This window comes from Zeus faber (genome assembly GCF_960531495.2).
Source record: "Zeus faber genome assembly, chromosome: 6".
Classification (NCBI taxonomy): domain Eukaryota; kingdom Metazoa; phylum Chordata; class Actinopteri; order Zeiformes; family Zeidae; genus Zeus; species Zeus faber.
This window is the reverse complement of record NC_137201.1, coordinates 9473225-9491558: the sequence shown is the minus strand read 5'-3', so window position 1 is coordinate 9491558 and position 18334 is coordinate 9473225. Positions and strand designations below refer to the sequence as shown.

Here is an 18334-nt window from a genome sequence, read left to right as displayed (position 1 = left end):
GCTAAATTCCTCCACAGCGATGTGTAATCTAATTATAGGAAGGGTTACGGCTAAAGGTGGTGCAACCAGTCATTAATTTTAAGGGGGTGATGACTTTTCACATTGTTTACATGGGAATTTGAGGAGTTTTATTTATTAATTAAATTGTATAATATATTTTTCAAACGTGTTACATGTTTACTCGGGTTCCCTTTATCTCATATTACAGTTTGTCTAAAGATCTGAAAACAGTCTGTGACAAAGATTCTATAATAGAGGTCATCAAAGAGAGGGCAAATACTTTTTTTCAAGGCACTGCATGTTCCATCCCTCGCCGTCTAAAGAGTTGGTCTCACCTCACCCCAGTTGTGCTACTACACCGCGGACGCCGAGATCATCATCGGGGGGCTTCAATCTCACCGATTCAACAGCAACCGCTGCCTAGTGGATCCAGGCACAGGCAGCACTCCCACTTTGCAGCAGTGTCAACTGGCGAAGCGGGGCGGACTGAACATGCACTGGGACTTCAAACAAGTAAGATCCGTGCAGCAACGTTGAGTCCAAAGGTCATAGCTTAATTTAACCTTATGTTACTTTCAGGCGGGGCTCCACACTAGCCTTGTTGGTACTTCAGGTTTTCCTATAGATAGATATAGATACTTATATTCATTCCCTGAGGGAAATTATATCGTCAGAGCAACTCACATCAAATAAGCAATAATAATAAAGCAAGAGAATCCAAACTATAACAAATAAACAGGCAATATATGGTAAAATGTGAAATCTATAATAAAACCTGACAGTTAACCCTATACACAATAATAACAGGAAGTGTCTGTGCAATATGGAGGAAAAACAGATTTTAGCGGTGTCCAAATTCCCCAAGCTCTACAACCCGTCCTTACGGTTTTATCGGGACCTTGGAAGGAAATCGCTGCCATGGAAACAGGTTTCCTATGAAGTGGACAGACCATATTGTAATAATATATATAAATTGGTATAATAAATGTGGTCAGTGCATATGCTCCCCAAGTTGGGTGTGAGATGGAAGAGAAAGAAGAATTCTCTGAATTCACTGCTGCCTCACAGCAAGAAGGTCCTGGGTTCGATTCCCGCCTGGGGCGCTGTTGGCCCTGTGTTCCGGCGGGTTATCTCCCAAATAGGAGCCTTTCTGTGTGGAGTTTGCATGTTCTCCCCGTGCTCACATGGGGTTTCCTCCACCTCACGTCAGTAAGGACCCCCCCTCAAAAACATGCACACATCATCGTCTGACCAGCGATGGACACTCATCACCAGGTCCCCGGGCGCGTCTACGTATGCTGCCCACTGCTCCTGGCTGTGCCCCCAGAGGAAGGACAAGCCAGGATGGGTTAAACGCAGAGGCCTCATTTCACCACCATCCAAAGCATGTGCATGTGTGTGTGTGTGTGTGTGCGTGCATGTGTTGTAGTGTGGTGTGCTGTGTGACAAATAAAGATTGTTCTTCTGAGAGTGGTGGTTGGAGCAGATCTCAATGGGCATGTTAGCGAAGGGATCAGAGACATATGTAATGAGAAGGTGATGGGCAGGTATGGTGTCAAGGCGAGGAATGTGGAAGGACAGATGGTGGTGGATTTTGCCAAAAGGATGGAATTGGCTGTTGTGAATACGTATTTCAAGAAGAGGGAGGAACACAGGGTGACATACAAAAGTGGAGGAAGCTGCACACAGGTGGACTACATCTTATGCAGGAGGTGCAATCTGAAAGAGATTAGTGACTGCAAAGTGGTGGGGAGTGTGTTGCTAGGCAGCATCGGATGGTTGTCTGTAGGATGACTCTGGAGGCCAAGAAGAGGAAGAGAGTGAAAGAAGAGCCAAAGATAAAATGGTGGAAGTTGAAAAAGAAGGAGTGTTGCATGCAAATGGGGGAAGAGGTAAGGCAGGCAAAAGGTGGGAATGAACGGTTACCAGATGACTGGGAAACAGCTGCAGAAGTGGTGAGGGAGACGGCCAAGAAGGTTCTCGGTGTATCATGTGGGAAGAGGAAGGAAGACCTGGACTCTTGGTGGTGGAATGACACAGGTACAGTACAGGAGAGCAGAGAGCAGAAGGGGTTGGTGAAGAAGAAATGGGATAGTCAGAGAGATAAAGAAAGTAGACAGGAGTAGAAGCTGATGCGGCGCAAGGTGAAGAGAGAAGTGGCAAAGGCAAAGGAAAAGGCATACAACGAGTTGTATGAGAGGTTGGACAGTAAGGAAGGAAAAAGGACTTGTACCGATTGGCAAGACAAAGGGACCAAGCTGGGAAGGATGTACAGCAGGTTAGGGTGATAAAGGATAATGATAGGAATGTGCTGATTAGTGAGGAGAGTGTGTTGAGAAGGTGGAAGGAGTACTTTGAGGAGTTGATGAATTAAGAAAATGAGAGGGGAAAAAAGAGTGGATGATGTGGGGATAGTGGATCAAGAAGTGCAGCAAATTAGCAAGGATGAGGTGAGAACAGCAGTAAAGAAGATGAAGAGTGGAAAGGCAGTTGGCCCAGATGGAAATGTTTGGGGGAGATGGCAGTGGCATTCCTAATGACACTGTTTAACACCATCCTGGAAAGGGAGAGGATGGCGAAGAAGTGGAGAAGAAGTGTACTGGTACCCATCTTTAAGAATAAGGGAGATGTACAGAGCTGTAGTAACTACAGAGGAATAAAGTTGATCAGCCACAGCATGAAGCTATGGGAAAGGGTAGTGGAGGCTAGGTTAAGAGGAGAGGTGGGGATCAGCGAGCAGCAGTATGGTTTCATGCCAGGAAAGAGTGCTACAGAATGCTGATGGAAAAGTACAGGGAAGGTTAGAGGGAGTTGCACTGCATTCTTTGTGGATTTAGAGAAAGCATATGATAGGGTGCCGAGACAGGAAGTGTGGTATTGCATGAGGAAGTCGGGGGTGGCAGAGAAGTACGTAAGAGTGGTACAGGATATGTATGAGGGCAGTCGGACAGTAGTAAGGTGTGCGGTAGGCGTGACGAAGGCATTGAAACTGGAGGTGGTGCTTGTTTGCAATGGTGATGGACAGGTTAACAGATGAAATCAGGCAGGAGTCTCTGTGGACTATGATGTTCGCGGATGACATTGTGATCTGTAGCGAGAGTAGGGAGCAGGTTGAGGAGAGCCTGGAGAAGTGGATATATAAATAGATAGATATAGATATAGATATATAAATTCACCAAATTAATAACAATGCAATAACAATACAGGCATATAGTTTATGGCTCATACCTTATGTTACTGTGGCAGTTCCGCCTGCCACACACCACCTGAGTGGCATTTTCTGTGCCTCTCTGGTACAGAGACACAGGCGATGGGGTTGAAAAAACCTGTTTTATTATAGAGAGTGGGTAAGCTGGAACAAGCCTGGAGCAGATGTACAACATATCATGACAAGGGCTCCTCTCCTGTGTGTGTGGGGATGGGGGTTTTAACTGTTGCTTGTTGATTGCGCTAATGAGCAACAGGCATACAGCCACACTGATCCTAGGCCCAATTACCTAAAAAATGTGCAAATTGCCCGTGCGAAATTCTGGGTTATGGTAATTAGGGACATTATTTATTATTTATTTCACTAAGAATTAACCATGCACATTTGTGTTTTGTGTTAATAAGACCTATGCTGCAGGGAGCATTGCATGCGGTCCAGGTTAGTCGCAGCTGTTGTGCCAATGGTAATAATGGGATCAATTGAAGACTGTTCAATTAAATGTGGTTATTAATGTGCTGCGCTTTGTTTAAAGGAGAATAAAACGTACTGCAGCGGCTCATAGTCATAACCTACACATACATGTATGCCAAATTAAAAGATGATGTCCCAATGCGCTCTGATCCATTACTTTTGGTTCCTCCGCTCATACAGAAACCCCCAGATATGGTCCAATGTTCATCAAACTTGGAAAACAGGATCTCTGGACTGCCCCTAATACAATTCATTAGTTTCATGTCCAAGGGTTTCACGGTTTCTGAGCACTCTGCACCTTCAGCCGGAGAATGGCTGCTATAATAATAATAATAATAATAATAATAATAATAATTAATATAGCTGCAGGCAGCAATACATGGGGTTCAGTTTATTTGTTTTAGCCACATGTAACATGTTTTTTTTTGTAATGCAGCAAAATCCGCTGAAGTTATAAACATCATGTAGTGATGTCCATGTACTGTAATTCCATAAATCCAACTTTCATGTTGGATTTGTGGAATTACATGTTATGTATGAAGCATTTAGATTTCAACCAGATATCAACCATTAATTTTAAGTTGTAATGTGACATAAGTGTTGTATGAGATCAGTCAGTTCTAAATAACAGTTCTAAATAGCTGAGTTTACAGTCTTAATGTTGTTTGTAAGTTGTAAAGCAGAGTAATTATGAAATTTGGACAAGAAATTACAAAACAAGACAGATAATTGTTTTATTAAACAGTTGTCCAAAACAGCTGGACAAAATAACGACACCCTGATATTTTTGATGTATGTGTTACACAAACTAAGCCATCTTAAGCAAGGTAAATAAAGAAATGATTCACCTTCATTTTCTTTTTTTACTATTTTAGATTTTAGACTATTAACTTGCTAATGTCAGTCACCATATTGTTGTTGCTGTACCTGACACAGAAGTTGCCACCTGTGATAAATTGTGGTTGGATGGCAGAAATATTTGTCATCAAGTTGGTAATTTTGTAGATGACCAGATGACGATGCTTGACAGACATTGTCTGTCATGCACTGTTGATCAAAACTGTTGATCTAGAGCAAAACATCGTCTAGATCAAAACATCATCTAGAGCAAAATATTGTCTAGTTCAAAACATCATCTCGGTCATTTTGTGTCCATGTGCAAACATGCAAACAAAACCCCGAGGGGGCTATAGCACCGGCAAGCCCCGGCGTAGCGCTGCCACTGCAAACTGGTTACTGTGAGGCAACATATAATGGGAGTAAAGTAAAAAAAAAAACAGAATTACTGTAGTTTTAAAATAAAAGCTAATTATTTAAACAGCAGTTGTATAGGAATGATTCTGTCCCAAGCTTTTTGATCCATATAAGTGGTTGATAACTGTAACCGTGATCATTAGGGCAGTTTCTACTACAGTATACAGTGGTACCTCGACTTACGACTGTAATTCGTTCTATAAGAACGGTCGTATGTTAAAACAGTCGTATGTCGAAGCAATTTTTCCCATATAAATTATGAAATCATGAAGGGTGAAAATAAACAAAATACACAGCACAAACACAGTAAGGTTGAAAAAAATATTGATAAGCCACGAACTACGAGCACACACGATGCAGGTCGCCCGCTGACTGACTGCTGACTGGCCGCCGACGTGCCAACTGCAAATTTCCACGGTCGTATCTTGGAGCAGTCAGTTGCAAGTCGATACAAATAAGTAGATGCAGTCGTAGGTCAAGGTACCACTGTATAACCAAATCATGCAATTCAACATGACATAACCAAATTTATTGTCTGTAATGGAATACAATCTTATGTTATAATGGCAAGAAATCTGGCTTTGACGATGAAATAGAACACTTATTGTCGAGTTCCATTACTTTGGAACTTGACTTATTATGGAGGGACTAATATTAATCTATGTTTTTCGAAGTAATTCCCTTCCCTTAAATGCCTCCTCCTTTTTTCAAATTGAGTTGTCTGCATATGGCTGTAAACCCAGGCTTGTCATTGTTATAACTCACTGTGGTGCATGTCAGCATAGATCTGTACTCTCAGAGGCTGATATATGACGTCTTAGGGTCAGTGATCCAGACTGATACAGTCTGGATCACTGACCCTAAGACGTCATATATCGTTGTGGACGGTGATCCACTGTGTTCTCCTCTCTGCTCGGACTGTTGATAAACTGCTTGTATTTCGTGTGCCATGACGTGCAATGATGACGCACTGACCCAGTGACGATTGTCTGTGACCAGTAGGGACTCTGCAGTGTTTTCATGTGACTGTTTGGTGCAGTGACGGACAATGCTTACCGACACCACACTAACAACACAAATTACAGTTTTCTGAGTTCCCATGGAACACAGCATCACTTCCTACCGACACAAATTATAGTTTTCCGACTTTCTATAAAATGCAGCATCACTTGCTGCTGTCTCTCATCAGAATGCAAATGACGTAGCCAAAGCCACATGGCTAACTAACATACTGTGGAATGGGCCAATCACTGCTTTGTTCTTGTGTTTTGAGGGAACGTTGAACGTATTTTTGTTTTGAAAAAAGCTTTTATCTAACTGTAAAAATATACCTGTTTTATAAAAGAGGAATCATTTTATTTCAACCTTAATGGACTGCATCACGTCATCAACTTCTTCGCGTATTGTCGGTGTCCTCCGGTGGTTCTTGAAAATATTTTCGATTTCATCGTCACATTCAGGTTGAATGGTAAATGGTTGAAATCTGCTGTTTGAAATGTTCTCCAATTACGGAGTAACAGCAGATTCATTATCGCTGTCGGAGAACTGACTATCATCGCGGAAAATGCGCGCTGCTTACACTGACTTGGATTTATCGCACTGGTCAGATTAAGGTCCGCAATATGATTTAGATCTTCCTCCACCCGCTTCTCGTAATCAATAACAACACAGGGAAATTAAAGTTTTCACAGACAAATGAAACCGGATCCTTGTCTTGTTTACGGAAGTGACGGTGACGTCAGTGACACGCCCCCTCCACAACCACGTCTCCGTGTGTGGTTCAAACGCGTAAGATTTAAAGGTTGAACTCTATCAAAAGGGTTTCACATTGTGAATTCACCTCACATGGAATATGAATGAATGATCTTCACCTGGACGGGCACTTTAAAGGAAACCATTGATCGTCGTTCAGCGTCCCGGTAAGTGAACTGCGTTTCCCCCTGTAATCGAATGGGAATATTTAACTCCACGGTTTAACATTTTTCTACTCTTTATAAATCAAACTCGATTTTTTTATAATACTTTGAGAGATAAAAAGAAAAACACAAATGAACATGAATCTGGAAAAATCTTATTTTCCTTCAAGAAAGGGTTCTTTAAACTTATTTGGCTGCTCCTGGTGATTTTAGAAATGCGCGAGATGGCGAGTTTTGCTGTGGTGGGTCACAAATTGGATGATGTCACAAATCACTCTGCTCCACTACTTCCGGTCCCTCCTCTCCGCTACTTCCGGTTCCTTCCGTTCTCGTGCCGTTTTTCTACCAACTCCTCCTACGGATATAGTCTGTTGTGAATCAAACTTGGACCACAGCATGTCTGGACTGCCCCGAATACAATTCATTAGTTTTGTGTCCGTGGGTTTCATATCTTCTGAGTGCGAGGCACTTTCAGCCAGAGAATGGTGAGAATAAGAATAATTTAACAAAAAGAACAAGAACAGAACAAAAACAATAGGGTAGCTGCCCTTTGGGCTAGACCCTTAATAAAAAATAAAATGACCTAAAATAATAAACAGGAAAAATGGTCATATGGAATAACTAATGCGTAAAAAGAAAAACTGGCCATGTAAAAAATGGTCATGTACAATAAACCCAATAAGCATAAAATAAAAGAAAATACATTTATTTTGCTTTTCTTTCGCACAGACTGATTATCACTATTCATTTTATTATGTTTTGCAGGACCAAGCCATAGAGAACAGAGTCACCGGGAGGTGTCTGGAGATCGCACAAGGAAACTCTTTCTATGAGCTCATCATCCAGAGATGCAGTGGCCAGCACTGGAGGATGCAGCATCTCGTTGCAGGTTTCTAGCTCACGTTTTGCTTTTGTTTGTTTTGTGTGTCACACCTTCCCAAATGAAAGATTTATTGTTTTGTTTGTTTCATTTAAATGAAAGCACTTGCTGACCAATAGAGTCTGTCCATCGTTGCTGATCAGGAAGTGTTTTTTTTTTTTTTTTTAATATGAATCATAATACCTCAAATTAAAAATTGTATTTTTGTTAGATAAATACATAGTTATCAGAAACGCAATTAAAACTAGTTATTGGGATTAAAACTATATTTTATTGGGAGGAACGTTAGGCTTAAAAAAACAAACAAAAAAAACAAAACATACAAATACAACACAAATGGAAGTCCCTGCATATTTTGGTATTTTTCCCCTGGGCCCTACCCACCTAACCCTCACCCATTTCTTATTCAAAAAAGATAAAAAATAAAATATAAGTAAAATAAACATTAATGAGAGGAATAAAAATAAGATAAATCTAAACCTATAGCTTGACATCAAATGCTCAATGGTCCAAACAAGATGCATTCAGTCATCTCATAACAACCAAGCTCAGGGACATCAAGTCCAGAGCACCATGTACAAATGAAGTAGTAGAACTGGTAGTCATTTCTATTTACATAAGTCACGCTTATGTCTCATATGCCATAAGAATAGTAGTCTACACAGATAAACAGCATCCAGTTAAAATGTATATTACAAATAATACAAGTGGTCTTATTCATTGGGAAGTGTTATTCGGTCTAAATAAGATAAAAGGGCTGCCAGGTCGAGTAAAATTTCTGGGCTGATCCACGAATGGCAAATTATTTTTTTTTCTAGTTAAAGGAACATGTCCTCCCTCAGGGATGATAACAAAGAAGTCATATCCTTCTGTGAGCAAGAAGTGAACTGAAAGCAATAATGTTTAGTTGTCTCGATGTGAAGTCTTCAAGTCGTGCACTCCAAAAATAGCTATCCCTACATAAGGTATAGGACCTCCCCCCAATGACTTCAGAAATTATTTTAAAAGGGGAGGACCAGAAACTGTTGGGTCAGCTGGGGATTTTGCCCAACGGTCGCATTTGTCATCTACTTCAGGGTAACATTTAGAAATTTTAAATTTGGAGAGATTAATTTAACGCAGAACCTTGGCTTGGATTCGTCTCAGACGGGCGAAAGAGGAAGAGCAGTTGACCAATGCAATAGCCCTCTCCCACCAGTCATCAAGCTGTGTACCCAACTCCTTCTCCCAGGCGCACTTAATATTGCAATATAGATCTGTGAAAAAAGCTTCAAGAAGTGTATCCATGCAGCTTTAGTTGGTAATTGTGCATTTTGGGTTTTTAAGAATTGGCGTATTTGAAAATATCTAAAAAGGTTTGAACTAGACAGGTTAAATTTACCAGATAGGGTCTCAAAGCGAGCAAAGGCACCATCAATATAAAGATCGCTAATGTATTTTAGTCGCACTCTGTTCCACGACCCAAAGACAGCATTCAACTTTGCAGGGAAGAATAAATGATTATTACAACTGGACCCCTGCAGGGAGGAATTTACAAATTTAAAATGCTGACAGAATTGGGTCCAATTTTATTCAAGCTACTACACAGAACTACTCTGCAAAATAATTTCCAGTGCTTGATGCACTGCCAGCATCTTTTTCACCGCCCCCCCAGTTCTTTTCCTTTACTTTGGAATCTATCTATCCTTTATACTATATTATACTTTGGTTATTGTAATACCACCTGGGATTATAAATCTGTACTACTAACAATCTGGATGATCAATTATATAATCTAATATAAATTACTGTGGCCTATTCAGAGTTCATTCTGGTATGACAAAATGTTTTGAGGTCTTTAAAGTGCATTTTGAAGCGTTATTTTTTAATTTGCAAGGACTGAGTAAACATGATTCTGAAAATAATAAATACGATTTGAATGACAAAACCAGGGGAAATATTACAGGTTTTCAATGGTTGCAGTTTTTTTTTTTTCAAGGACCTTTTCATCACCAAAGTGGCTATTTTCAAGGTATGCCAGTACTTAATTTTCTGAGGACAAAATTAAAGCACCTCAAGAACCCTCAATATAGTTAACTACTGTATATACTTAATACTATTCGTATTCTTAAAAAAAACAAACAAAAAAAAACTCTTACTTGGAGAAGTCTTTTAAAGGGCTTTTTTTTTTTTTATTCAAAGTGCAACATATTTGTATGGATTTATTTGCATAAGCAAAAGCATGTCTAAGCATGTCTGATCACTGCTTTCGATCCGATGTTGTCCCTGCCAGATAGTGTGATGAAAGCCTTGGACCTTAAGCAGACTGCCATACACAAGTTGCCTGAAGAAGGTCGAGGGGTGCAAGGAATTGCGGCCGAGGCGCTGGCCCAGAAACCCGTTGAGCAGAAAGCCCCAGAGGAGCAGAAGAACCCGGCCGAACGTGCGGCGCAGAAGGCGGGGAAGCCCAGGAAGCTGTTCCCGGACTCGGCCCTGTTCAAGGAGTGGGGAGGAGAGAACCTGTCTGAGGACGAGCAGAGAGAGGCACAGGCTTTGTTTGAGAAATATGGATATAATGTGTTTCTCAGTGATCGGCTGCCCATCAGCCGAGATCTACCCGACACCCGGGATCCAAGGTTAACTTCTTTCTCTCTACAATGGCTTGAATTGGTAAAATCCATATTTCATAGGTGCAATTGAGAAATTAATATGCACATTTAAATTGAGAAAACCCTGAATCAGAATGGGGCTTTATTGGCCAGGTATACGCTTACACAGACAAGGAATTTTACTCCGGTTTTCAATGGCACATACTTATACAGACAGTACAGTATTGACAGTAAATAATGTAGAAATTAAGCAACATTTGAAAAAAAAGAAAAATGTACATAACTATGTCCATACAAATATAAATAAAAATGTGTAAATATAAAAAAAAACATTAAACAACTTCGAAGGATTATTGTAAGTTTATCCAATAACTCATCATCAGGGATTTATTTTTCAGTACTGCACTTATAACATTTGAGATATAGATAAAATGTGTATGAAAAATAGTGTACATATATACACACATACATATGCACACACGCGCGTTGGACATATATACTAGTACAAGAGTTTAAGTAAAATGTTTTATTAATTTGTTTTAAATACGGTAATACAAATTTTGTAAAAAAACATGTAGGCAGAACATTTTTTCAAGGGGAAAAAAAAAACCTGTTTGTAGTTGGAGGTGGGGGGCTTGTATTTTTACAATTCAGGTGTCAATTGAACCGCATGGCGGACCAATTTATTCAAGGAAACATCTAAGCACAATTAAAACCATTAAATGTACTTTTCTTTTTCGAAATATATGGAAAGGGTCAAATTAATATTGACCATTTTCACAATACTGCGTCATTGAATGTATTTTTATTTAACAGTGCATTTCCAACCTCCCCCCCCCCCCCCCCCCCCATTTTCCCAATACAGGGCTTAATTTCCCAATGACACTTTTCAGACGATTATTTCCAACCGGTGGACTTGAGGACTGTTTTTGGATGACAAGTCAACAGAATTTGATTTTGATTCATGCGCTCATTCATTGAAGAATTACTCTGCTCGCGCTCTCTGAACACTCGTTTTTTTGCAGATAGCCACGCCTGGTCATTGCCGTTTGTGAAAAGTCGTCTATTATTGATAATTAAAAATCACAATCAATTCAATGCAGCATGATTGTGAAAATGGCTGTGAAATATCTGTAGTGAAAATTTGAATATTTTGGTGTGCGCCCGCGTGCATTTCATTATGGTATTATTCGATTTGATTGTCCAAATAGCAGAAACATGATGCACAGGGCACTATCCAACGCCTTGGATGGCTAGAAAATAATTTAAGGAGAAGTTTAAGATTTTTCTCAGTTAACTGAATACTTGAAGCTACATTAGGTAGAAAGGAGTGTGCTGTGATCTGGTGGTTTGATGTGGTGATTGTGGTTCACTATGTGCTTTTGCATTCTTTTGTCGCTGGTTGCCAGGCGACTGGGCGTGATGGCTGCGTGCAAGGACACTGCGGCTGTGAGCTCTCCTAGATTTTACTGTTTTTTCGTTTTATTTCTGTTTGTATGGTGCAAATTGTGCCAGGGTAGACCGAACACGATTCACTACACCCATAAATCGCTAATTTATATTGGAACAACGCAACAACTGGGGGTTTGTGTACTTTCCAACACACGTACGAGATTCCAGCAGTAATCAGCAGAGCACCGGGGTCTCCGTGGATCGTCTCCCCCAACAGTCACTGTAGCAGAAGGAGAGACCGCTCCTCTAAGCCCTGTACACATGACTGCTTGCCTCACCACCCCGCAAATATCATCATAAAATTTGCGAACGATACAACCGTGGTGGGGCTCATCTCAAATGGGAAGGAGGTCGCCTATAGAGATGAGGTGCACAGACTATCTGATTGGTGTGCCCACAACAACCTCTCTCTGAACATTAATAAAACAAAAAGGAAATCATCATTGATTTCAGGCGACAGAGCGGAGCCTCGAGCCACTGGAAATAGGGGGAGAGGAGGTGGAGAGGGTGCCTAGTTTTAAGTTTCTGGGGGTCAACATTAGTGAGGACCTTAAATGGGCTGAACTCTGCTGCAGTTGTAAAAAAGGCTGAGACTTTACTTCCTCAGAACACTGAGGAAGGCCCATCTGTCTGCAAAACTGCTGGAGTCTTTCTACTGCTGTTTGGTAGAAAGCATACTGACTTACTGACCTAGTGCCAACTGTTTGATTTAGGAACTGTTCAGCAGCTGACAGAGCAGCTCTCCAGAGGGTGATAAAAACTGCCCAGGGTATCACTGGGCTCCCCATGGCCCCTCTGGAGGACATTTACCAGTCCAGATGCTGCAGCAGGACCTGTAACATTGTGAAACACATTACACACCCTTGTCACCACTTGATCACTTGTCTGCCATCAGGAAAACGGTATAGGTCACTAAAGACACACGCTGCCAGATTCAGGAACTTTTTTGAATCCAACAGCAATTAATGACCGCACCCTAAATTTCTATTTGTAATTAGAAAATGTGTAGACACCCACCCATGCCACTTAATGCATTGGGGCGCATTACAATCGTCTCAGGTCACAGCATGAGCGTATAGAAGATTATGCCACCCTGTTTTCCATTTTTAGTTTCCCTGCGATTTGTTTAGGTTGTGGACAATGTACCGATGTTCGGTGAAAAACCTTTGAGTCTTCCACATAGGTGTTTGAAGAAGGTGTACTCCAAGGACCTGCCAAGCCTCGCCGTGGTATTGATCTACCTGGATGAAGCCCTGTCAATCATCAAGAGAGCCATCTGAAGCATCATTGACCGCACTCCCAAACACCTGCTGAAAGAAATCATACTGGTGGACGACCACAGCAGTAACGGTTGGTTTGCGCATGTGTTAAGCAGATGAGCCCTAATGGTCAACAAATCCAGAGGCCCAACTGGTCATACTTGCTCATTAGGCGTAAACTGCCCACAGTTTTTAATTTCACGGTTTAAAAAAAGAATTTCATCAGAGGACCAGTACTGAACCTTTTATAATCTATTCATTTTTTGGAAAAAATAAATAAATAAATAAATAAATAAAAATCACTGAATTGATCATTTCTGGCCAGCTCAAATGCGCCCTCCTCCAAGTCTGGTCAAGATCAGGTCAGAGGTTTTTGCTTTTGAGTGTGTTTGGAAGCTATATTATTTTTTCAACAGGGGAAATTCCATCAATTTGCAGTGCTGAGAACAGGCACAATTATGACATGATTGCCCCGATCGCAATTATTTGAGCTGACCATGATCATTTTTGTAAAAATCGTTACACCCCAAAACATCATGTTCCCATGTAAAAGTCTACGGAATTTGGGAAATGTTGCAATAAATACGATGTAGTTTGGTGTGTTTCAATCAGTTGGGTTGAAGAATAGTCAATAGAAAGCTCTTCTGCAATAGTAGATTTTGTATTGTTACCCTATGATGAACAAAAAGGCAATTACATTATTGCAGTAAAATATTTGTATAAACAATGAGTCGTTATAACTAAAACTTTAGGATCTCTAGTCCAAGTGTTGCCTGAGATGCTGATAACTTATAAATGTATTACAAATTACTCAAAACAGTCTAGCCTACGGTCCAGGTATTAAAACTTTCCCTCCCCCATCGTCTCAGAGGACCTGAAGGCGGCCCTTGATTTATACATCAAGTCAATCGAAGACCAAAACCCTGGTCTCCGCATGGTCAGGGTGCGACACAGTGAGCAACTGGGCTTGACGACGGCCAGGATCTCTGGGTGGGGGGCGGCCACCACTGACGTGGTGGCCATCCTGGATGCTCACATCGAAGTTCACAACACGTGGTGAGACACTAATACCTCCAGGTCATTTTTGGATGGTATAGAACAGAGGGGCAATACAAAGCATTTCGATGTCCACAAAGAACGGTGGATTCAAAACCTTAGATGAGACATGAATTCTCTCATTCCCGTGTGCTCCAGGGCAGAGCCCTTGCTGACGCAAATTAAGGGGGATCGCACAGTCGTGGTGTCTCCAGTGTTTGACAGGGTGAACTTCCATGACCTGGAGGTTGTGAAATACGTCCCTGCGTCACACGCCTTCGACTGGGCTCTGTGGTGCATGTATGAGAGCTTTAGGCCTGAATGGTACAAGCTCAATGATGAATCCATGCCCGGGAAGTAAGTAAATTTTTTTTATTTTTTTTATTTACATATCCTACATGCTAAAATTTGTGTTGCACAACGTCCATTGTAACCCGCTTTTATCTTTAGGAGTCCATCTATAATGGGCATCCTAGTTGCGGACAGGAAGTACCTTGGAGAAATCGGAGTCCTCGATGGAGGAATGAAAGTGTACGGCGGAGAAAATGTCGAACTGGGAATTCGTGTAAGTGTATGACTCCATGTGCATTGCCTGCTCGTCTGGTGACGGTGCCTAGCGAAAATGTTTTTCCTTCTGGTGAATTAAAATGTCAACAGTAACTAACAGAAGCCACTGGTTCTGTTTCAGGTGTGGACATGCGGGGGAAGCATCGAGGTAGTCCCATGCTCCAAGATTGCCCACATCGAGAGGAACCACAAGCCTTACATGCCTGATCTCAGCATCACCATGAAGCGGAATGCTCTGAGGGTAGCCGAGGTTTGGATGGATGACTACAAACACAACATCAACTTGGCATGGAACCTTCCCTTCAAGGTACTCTTGCCAAAATGGATTTCTTGGAACTACTGCTCACGAGTCTGCCAGTCTAATCTAGTCCCCGCCCTCCGCAGAATCATGGGATCGATATTGGCGATGTGACTGAGAGAAAGAAGCTCAGGGAAAGGTTGAACTGCAAACCCTTCAAGTGGTATCTGGAAAACGTGTATCCTTTGCTGGATCCCTGGAACAATATATTGGCCTATGGAGTAGTGAGTTTTCCACGATTTTCATAAAACGCCTGTCGATTAAGGAACCCTGCTCTTTCCTTTTTAAACAGCCAGGCCGACACCTGGCCGACTGAGAGGCTAGTGTTCGTAGTTGAATGCACCTGCTAAATTCACTTCATTCCCTGTAGATAGACTGGTTCAAGAATGTTTTTTTACGCTTGGTGACAACAGATTTGTAGCTTCTTCAGGGGTAAAATGGCGTAAAAGTGTCACCACTCTTTTAATGCCTGTGTATCAGTGTGTCTAATCAGCCGAAACTCTTCAAAAAAAATGGTAGGCTAGCTGTTAAGAAACAGCTCATTGACCAAGGGTCAGAAGAAGCTGATACTGACCACTAATGCAGAAGAACCACACGGCAATGTATGATGGCGGAGCAATGCCACACAATACTTGAACATAATTGCTAATCAGGTGTAGGGCATCATTGTGTCATTGAATTGAGTTTACAATTCAATGAAACCACTCTGGGCTGCAGCCAGGTGAGTTTATCGACGTAGACGTGTTGCCATTCAAGGCAACAAGAGATTGCGTTTAGAGATTGTGCGGGGTCCTTGGAATGAGAGGCTGTTCTTCAATAAAAATTAAGCCCTGCTGTTTGGGGAGCGATGCAATATCAGGAAGATGTATGTGACTGTATTGATCACACCTGCTTAAACTGGACTTTCCCCACCTTCAGCTGAAGAACATCGATGCCAACATGTGTGTGGACCAAGGTCAAGTGCCAGGGCACACGCCGATCGCCTTCATCTGCTACTACTACAGACCCCAAGTAAGTCCATTAGTGCTCTGAGGTTGAGGTTTTTTTAAATCTTTATCCGTACAAATGCGAACTTCATGAATGGCGCAAATGGTATCTTAATCCCCTGGACGTTTCTCTTCCGCAGTACACATATTTCCGCAGCACCGGTGAGCTTTACATTGGTGGCATCAAGTCCCATAAGTACAATCAAAATCGGTGTTTGACAGACGACGGCGGCAAAGACAATGAGCCAGGGCTTTACAACTGCAAAGACTCCCTACAGAAAGGGATTGGAATCTACTGGGATTTCACTCAGGTACATTCAGATGGGGTTAGAGAGCAAAACTAGTCAGCCAATTTAGATGAGGGAGCTGCAATGAGGTTTTTTGTATGATAACATTTTTAGGACCGCTTGTCTATGACTGCACTGTGAGCAGTAGAGTAACCGTTCTGATCCTTTTTTGTTTTAGGGCAAAGAGTTCAAGAACAGACAGACCAATAGGTGTTTGGAAATAGTGAGCATGAAATTGGTCGTGCAGGACTGCACTGGCCAGAGATGGGAGATCCAGAACATCCTCAAACCCTTTTAAAGTTTGTGTGTGTGTGTGTGTTGCCCACAAAGATTGAAGGATTGCTGTAATTTTGTGTATTTTGTCAACAACATGTACATTCAATAAAATTTCCAGTGAGGCTGCTTTTTGCCAAAAAGCTCATCTGTGAAGTAATAGTTGAGACGAGTCTGAACCTGATGGCTCGGCTAGTGTTATTTCTGCTTTTTAGTTTTAATGGAAAACCACAGCAAATCTGTACATTTTAGAAGTGTCAAGGTTTGAATAAAACTTGTAGCTTACACAGTGAAAAACCTTCAACATTTAAATTAAGCCTACATATACAGTATGTTCATTGGTGACATGTATTGACTTCTATCTGAATTTCAGAAAGTATAATTATATAAGTTTGAGTATTCGGCTTCAATTTAAATTAGGTTTTACGCCTATTCCTATACCCTTAACACATTAAAATAAGATAATCTAAGCAATTTAACTCTACCAAAATCAAAAGTTAAATGTTGTGCCGGATAGTGCTAAATGTAATTACCTACATATACTGTATATGGTCGGAGACATTTTGTCAAATGTTTTTCCTTGAACCTCCTATTTAAATTAATAAAAGTTATTAAAAATAAGGAAAGTGTAACGTCGGGGAGATTAACGCTGTGATGCTATAAATTGAATCAGTCTAGTCTTCTTTTACCCAACAGCAATACAAAAGTCCAAAGTTCCATCGAAACGAAAGTTAAAATCTGTGGTTGATCCTGATATGAAAGACCAACATTGAATGAAAGTAAAGTCCAATTAACTACGCATTATGGGTGTCCAACCTATCTGTAATTGATATTTGTAGAGTATTAACTTAATTGTAAACATGACCCATCCATTAATATTTGTGAAACTAAATATTACTAATATCAAAACTTTTCACAATATTAAAAAAGTGGGTTTAGTAGATTCTTTACATATCCCATGCTACCCCACAGAAATATTATTTGAACTATGCATAGTTTATTATATCACGCGCCAGCTTGGGTTCAGATAAATCGTGATAAACATTTACCAAGTGTTTGGCCGATCACCAATTTTTCGTATTTATCATTTGTATTATTTGCATAGATTTATCAAAGTTATCATGGGCGTCTAATGCTGTATAAAAGATAAATAGGGGGTATAAATGCTGTATAAAAGGTAAATATGGGGGAGGGTACGTTTGTTATGTTAGGTCAATAGCTTTCTTCGTTGGTGCTAAGCCATAGCCTTTACTCCGTTGAGATTTTTCTTACGTGCTTCTTGTTTTGTTGATCGCTTGCAGTTACTTGGTTTTGTGGAAGTTGATAGTAGGTCTGTCCGGCAGGTTGTGTGGATTGTGTGTGAGCGTATGCATGCGTCGGCTCTCAGCTCTGACACGCATTAAAGTTAATCGAATAAACTAAAAAGTACAAATAAACAAAATATACTCTTATCCCACTCTAATTGCTAAAGGTAATCTTGACAGTAGCGTTCTAATAACTAGGTAGCGAGTGCAGCGGGAGCGGTAATAGACTGTGCTCTCGGCGTTCACTGTTTGTTTGCACACCTGAATGCAATCATAGACGGTGATAACACTGCCCGCCGCTACCGCTCGTTAACACCGGGTGGAAGCATTGCTCATCTAAATGAGTTTTTAAAGAAAAATGGCTCCAACAAAGCAGCCCCTTTCGTGATGGACTTCTGGTGATCACAATAACTCAAAAAAAATATGGAGCCAAACTAATTCTTTGTAGTAAATCTACTAAAAGGAGACATCGTATTGATAGCAGACAGCAACGCACCAAGAGGATCCTGGGATGGGGATGGTAGCTCAGGAGGTAGAGCTGGTGGTCTAGTCATCT

General features: G+C 41.1%; 1 protein-coding gene and 1 pseudogene across 2 annotated transcripts in view; both read left to right on the top strand.

The window, feature by feature from the left end:
* Positions 1–7746, top strand: part of LOC307231624 (putative polypeptide N-acetylgalactosaminyltransferase 8) — a gene marked incomplete at both ends in the record, with an annotated part of 34896 nt that extends 27150 nt beyond the window's left edge. The window contains 2 exons of the mRNA XM_080002388.1: positions 346–513; positions 7615–7746. Of these exons, the coding sequence (XP_079858514.1) occupies positions 346–513; positions 7615–7746 (300 nt within the window). The remainder of the gene's footprint in view (positions 1–345; positions 514–7614) is intronic.
* Positions 7747–9985: 2239 nt separating this feature from the next.
* LOC307231623 (putative polypeptide N-acetylgalactosaminyltransferase 8) lies at positions 9986–16499 on the top strand (annotated as a pseudogene). The gene is made up of 10 exons: positions 9986–10344; positions 12953–13119; positions 13898–14084; positions 14223–14420; positions 14514–14628; positions 14752–14937; positions 15015–15152; positions 15847–15939; positions 16055–16225; positions 16380–16499. The product of its transcript is annotated as a putative polypeptide N-acetylgalactosaminyltransferase 8 (transcript).
* The last annotated feature ends 1835 nt before the right edge of the window (positions 16500–18334 follow it).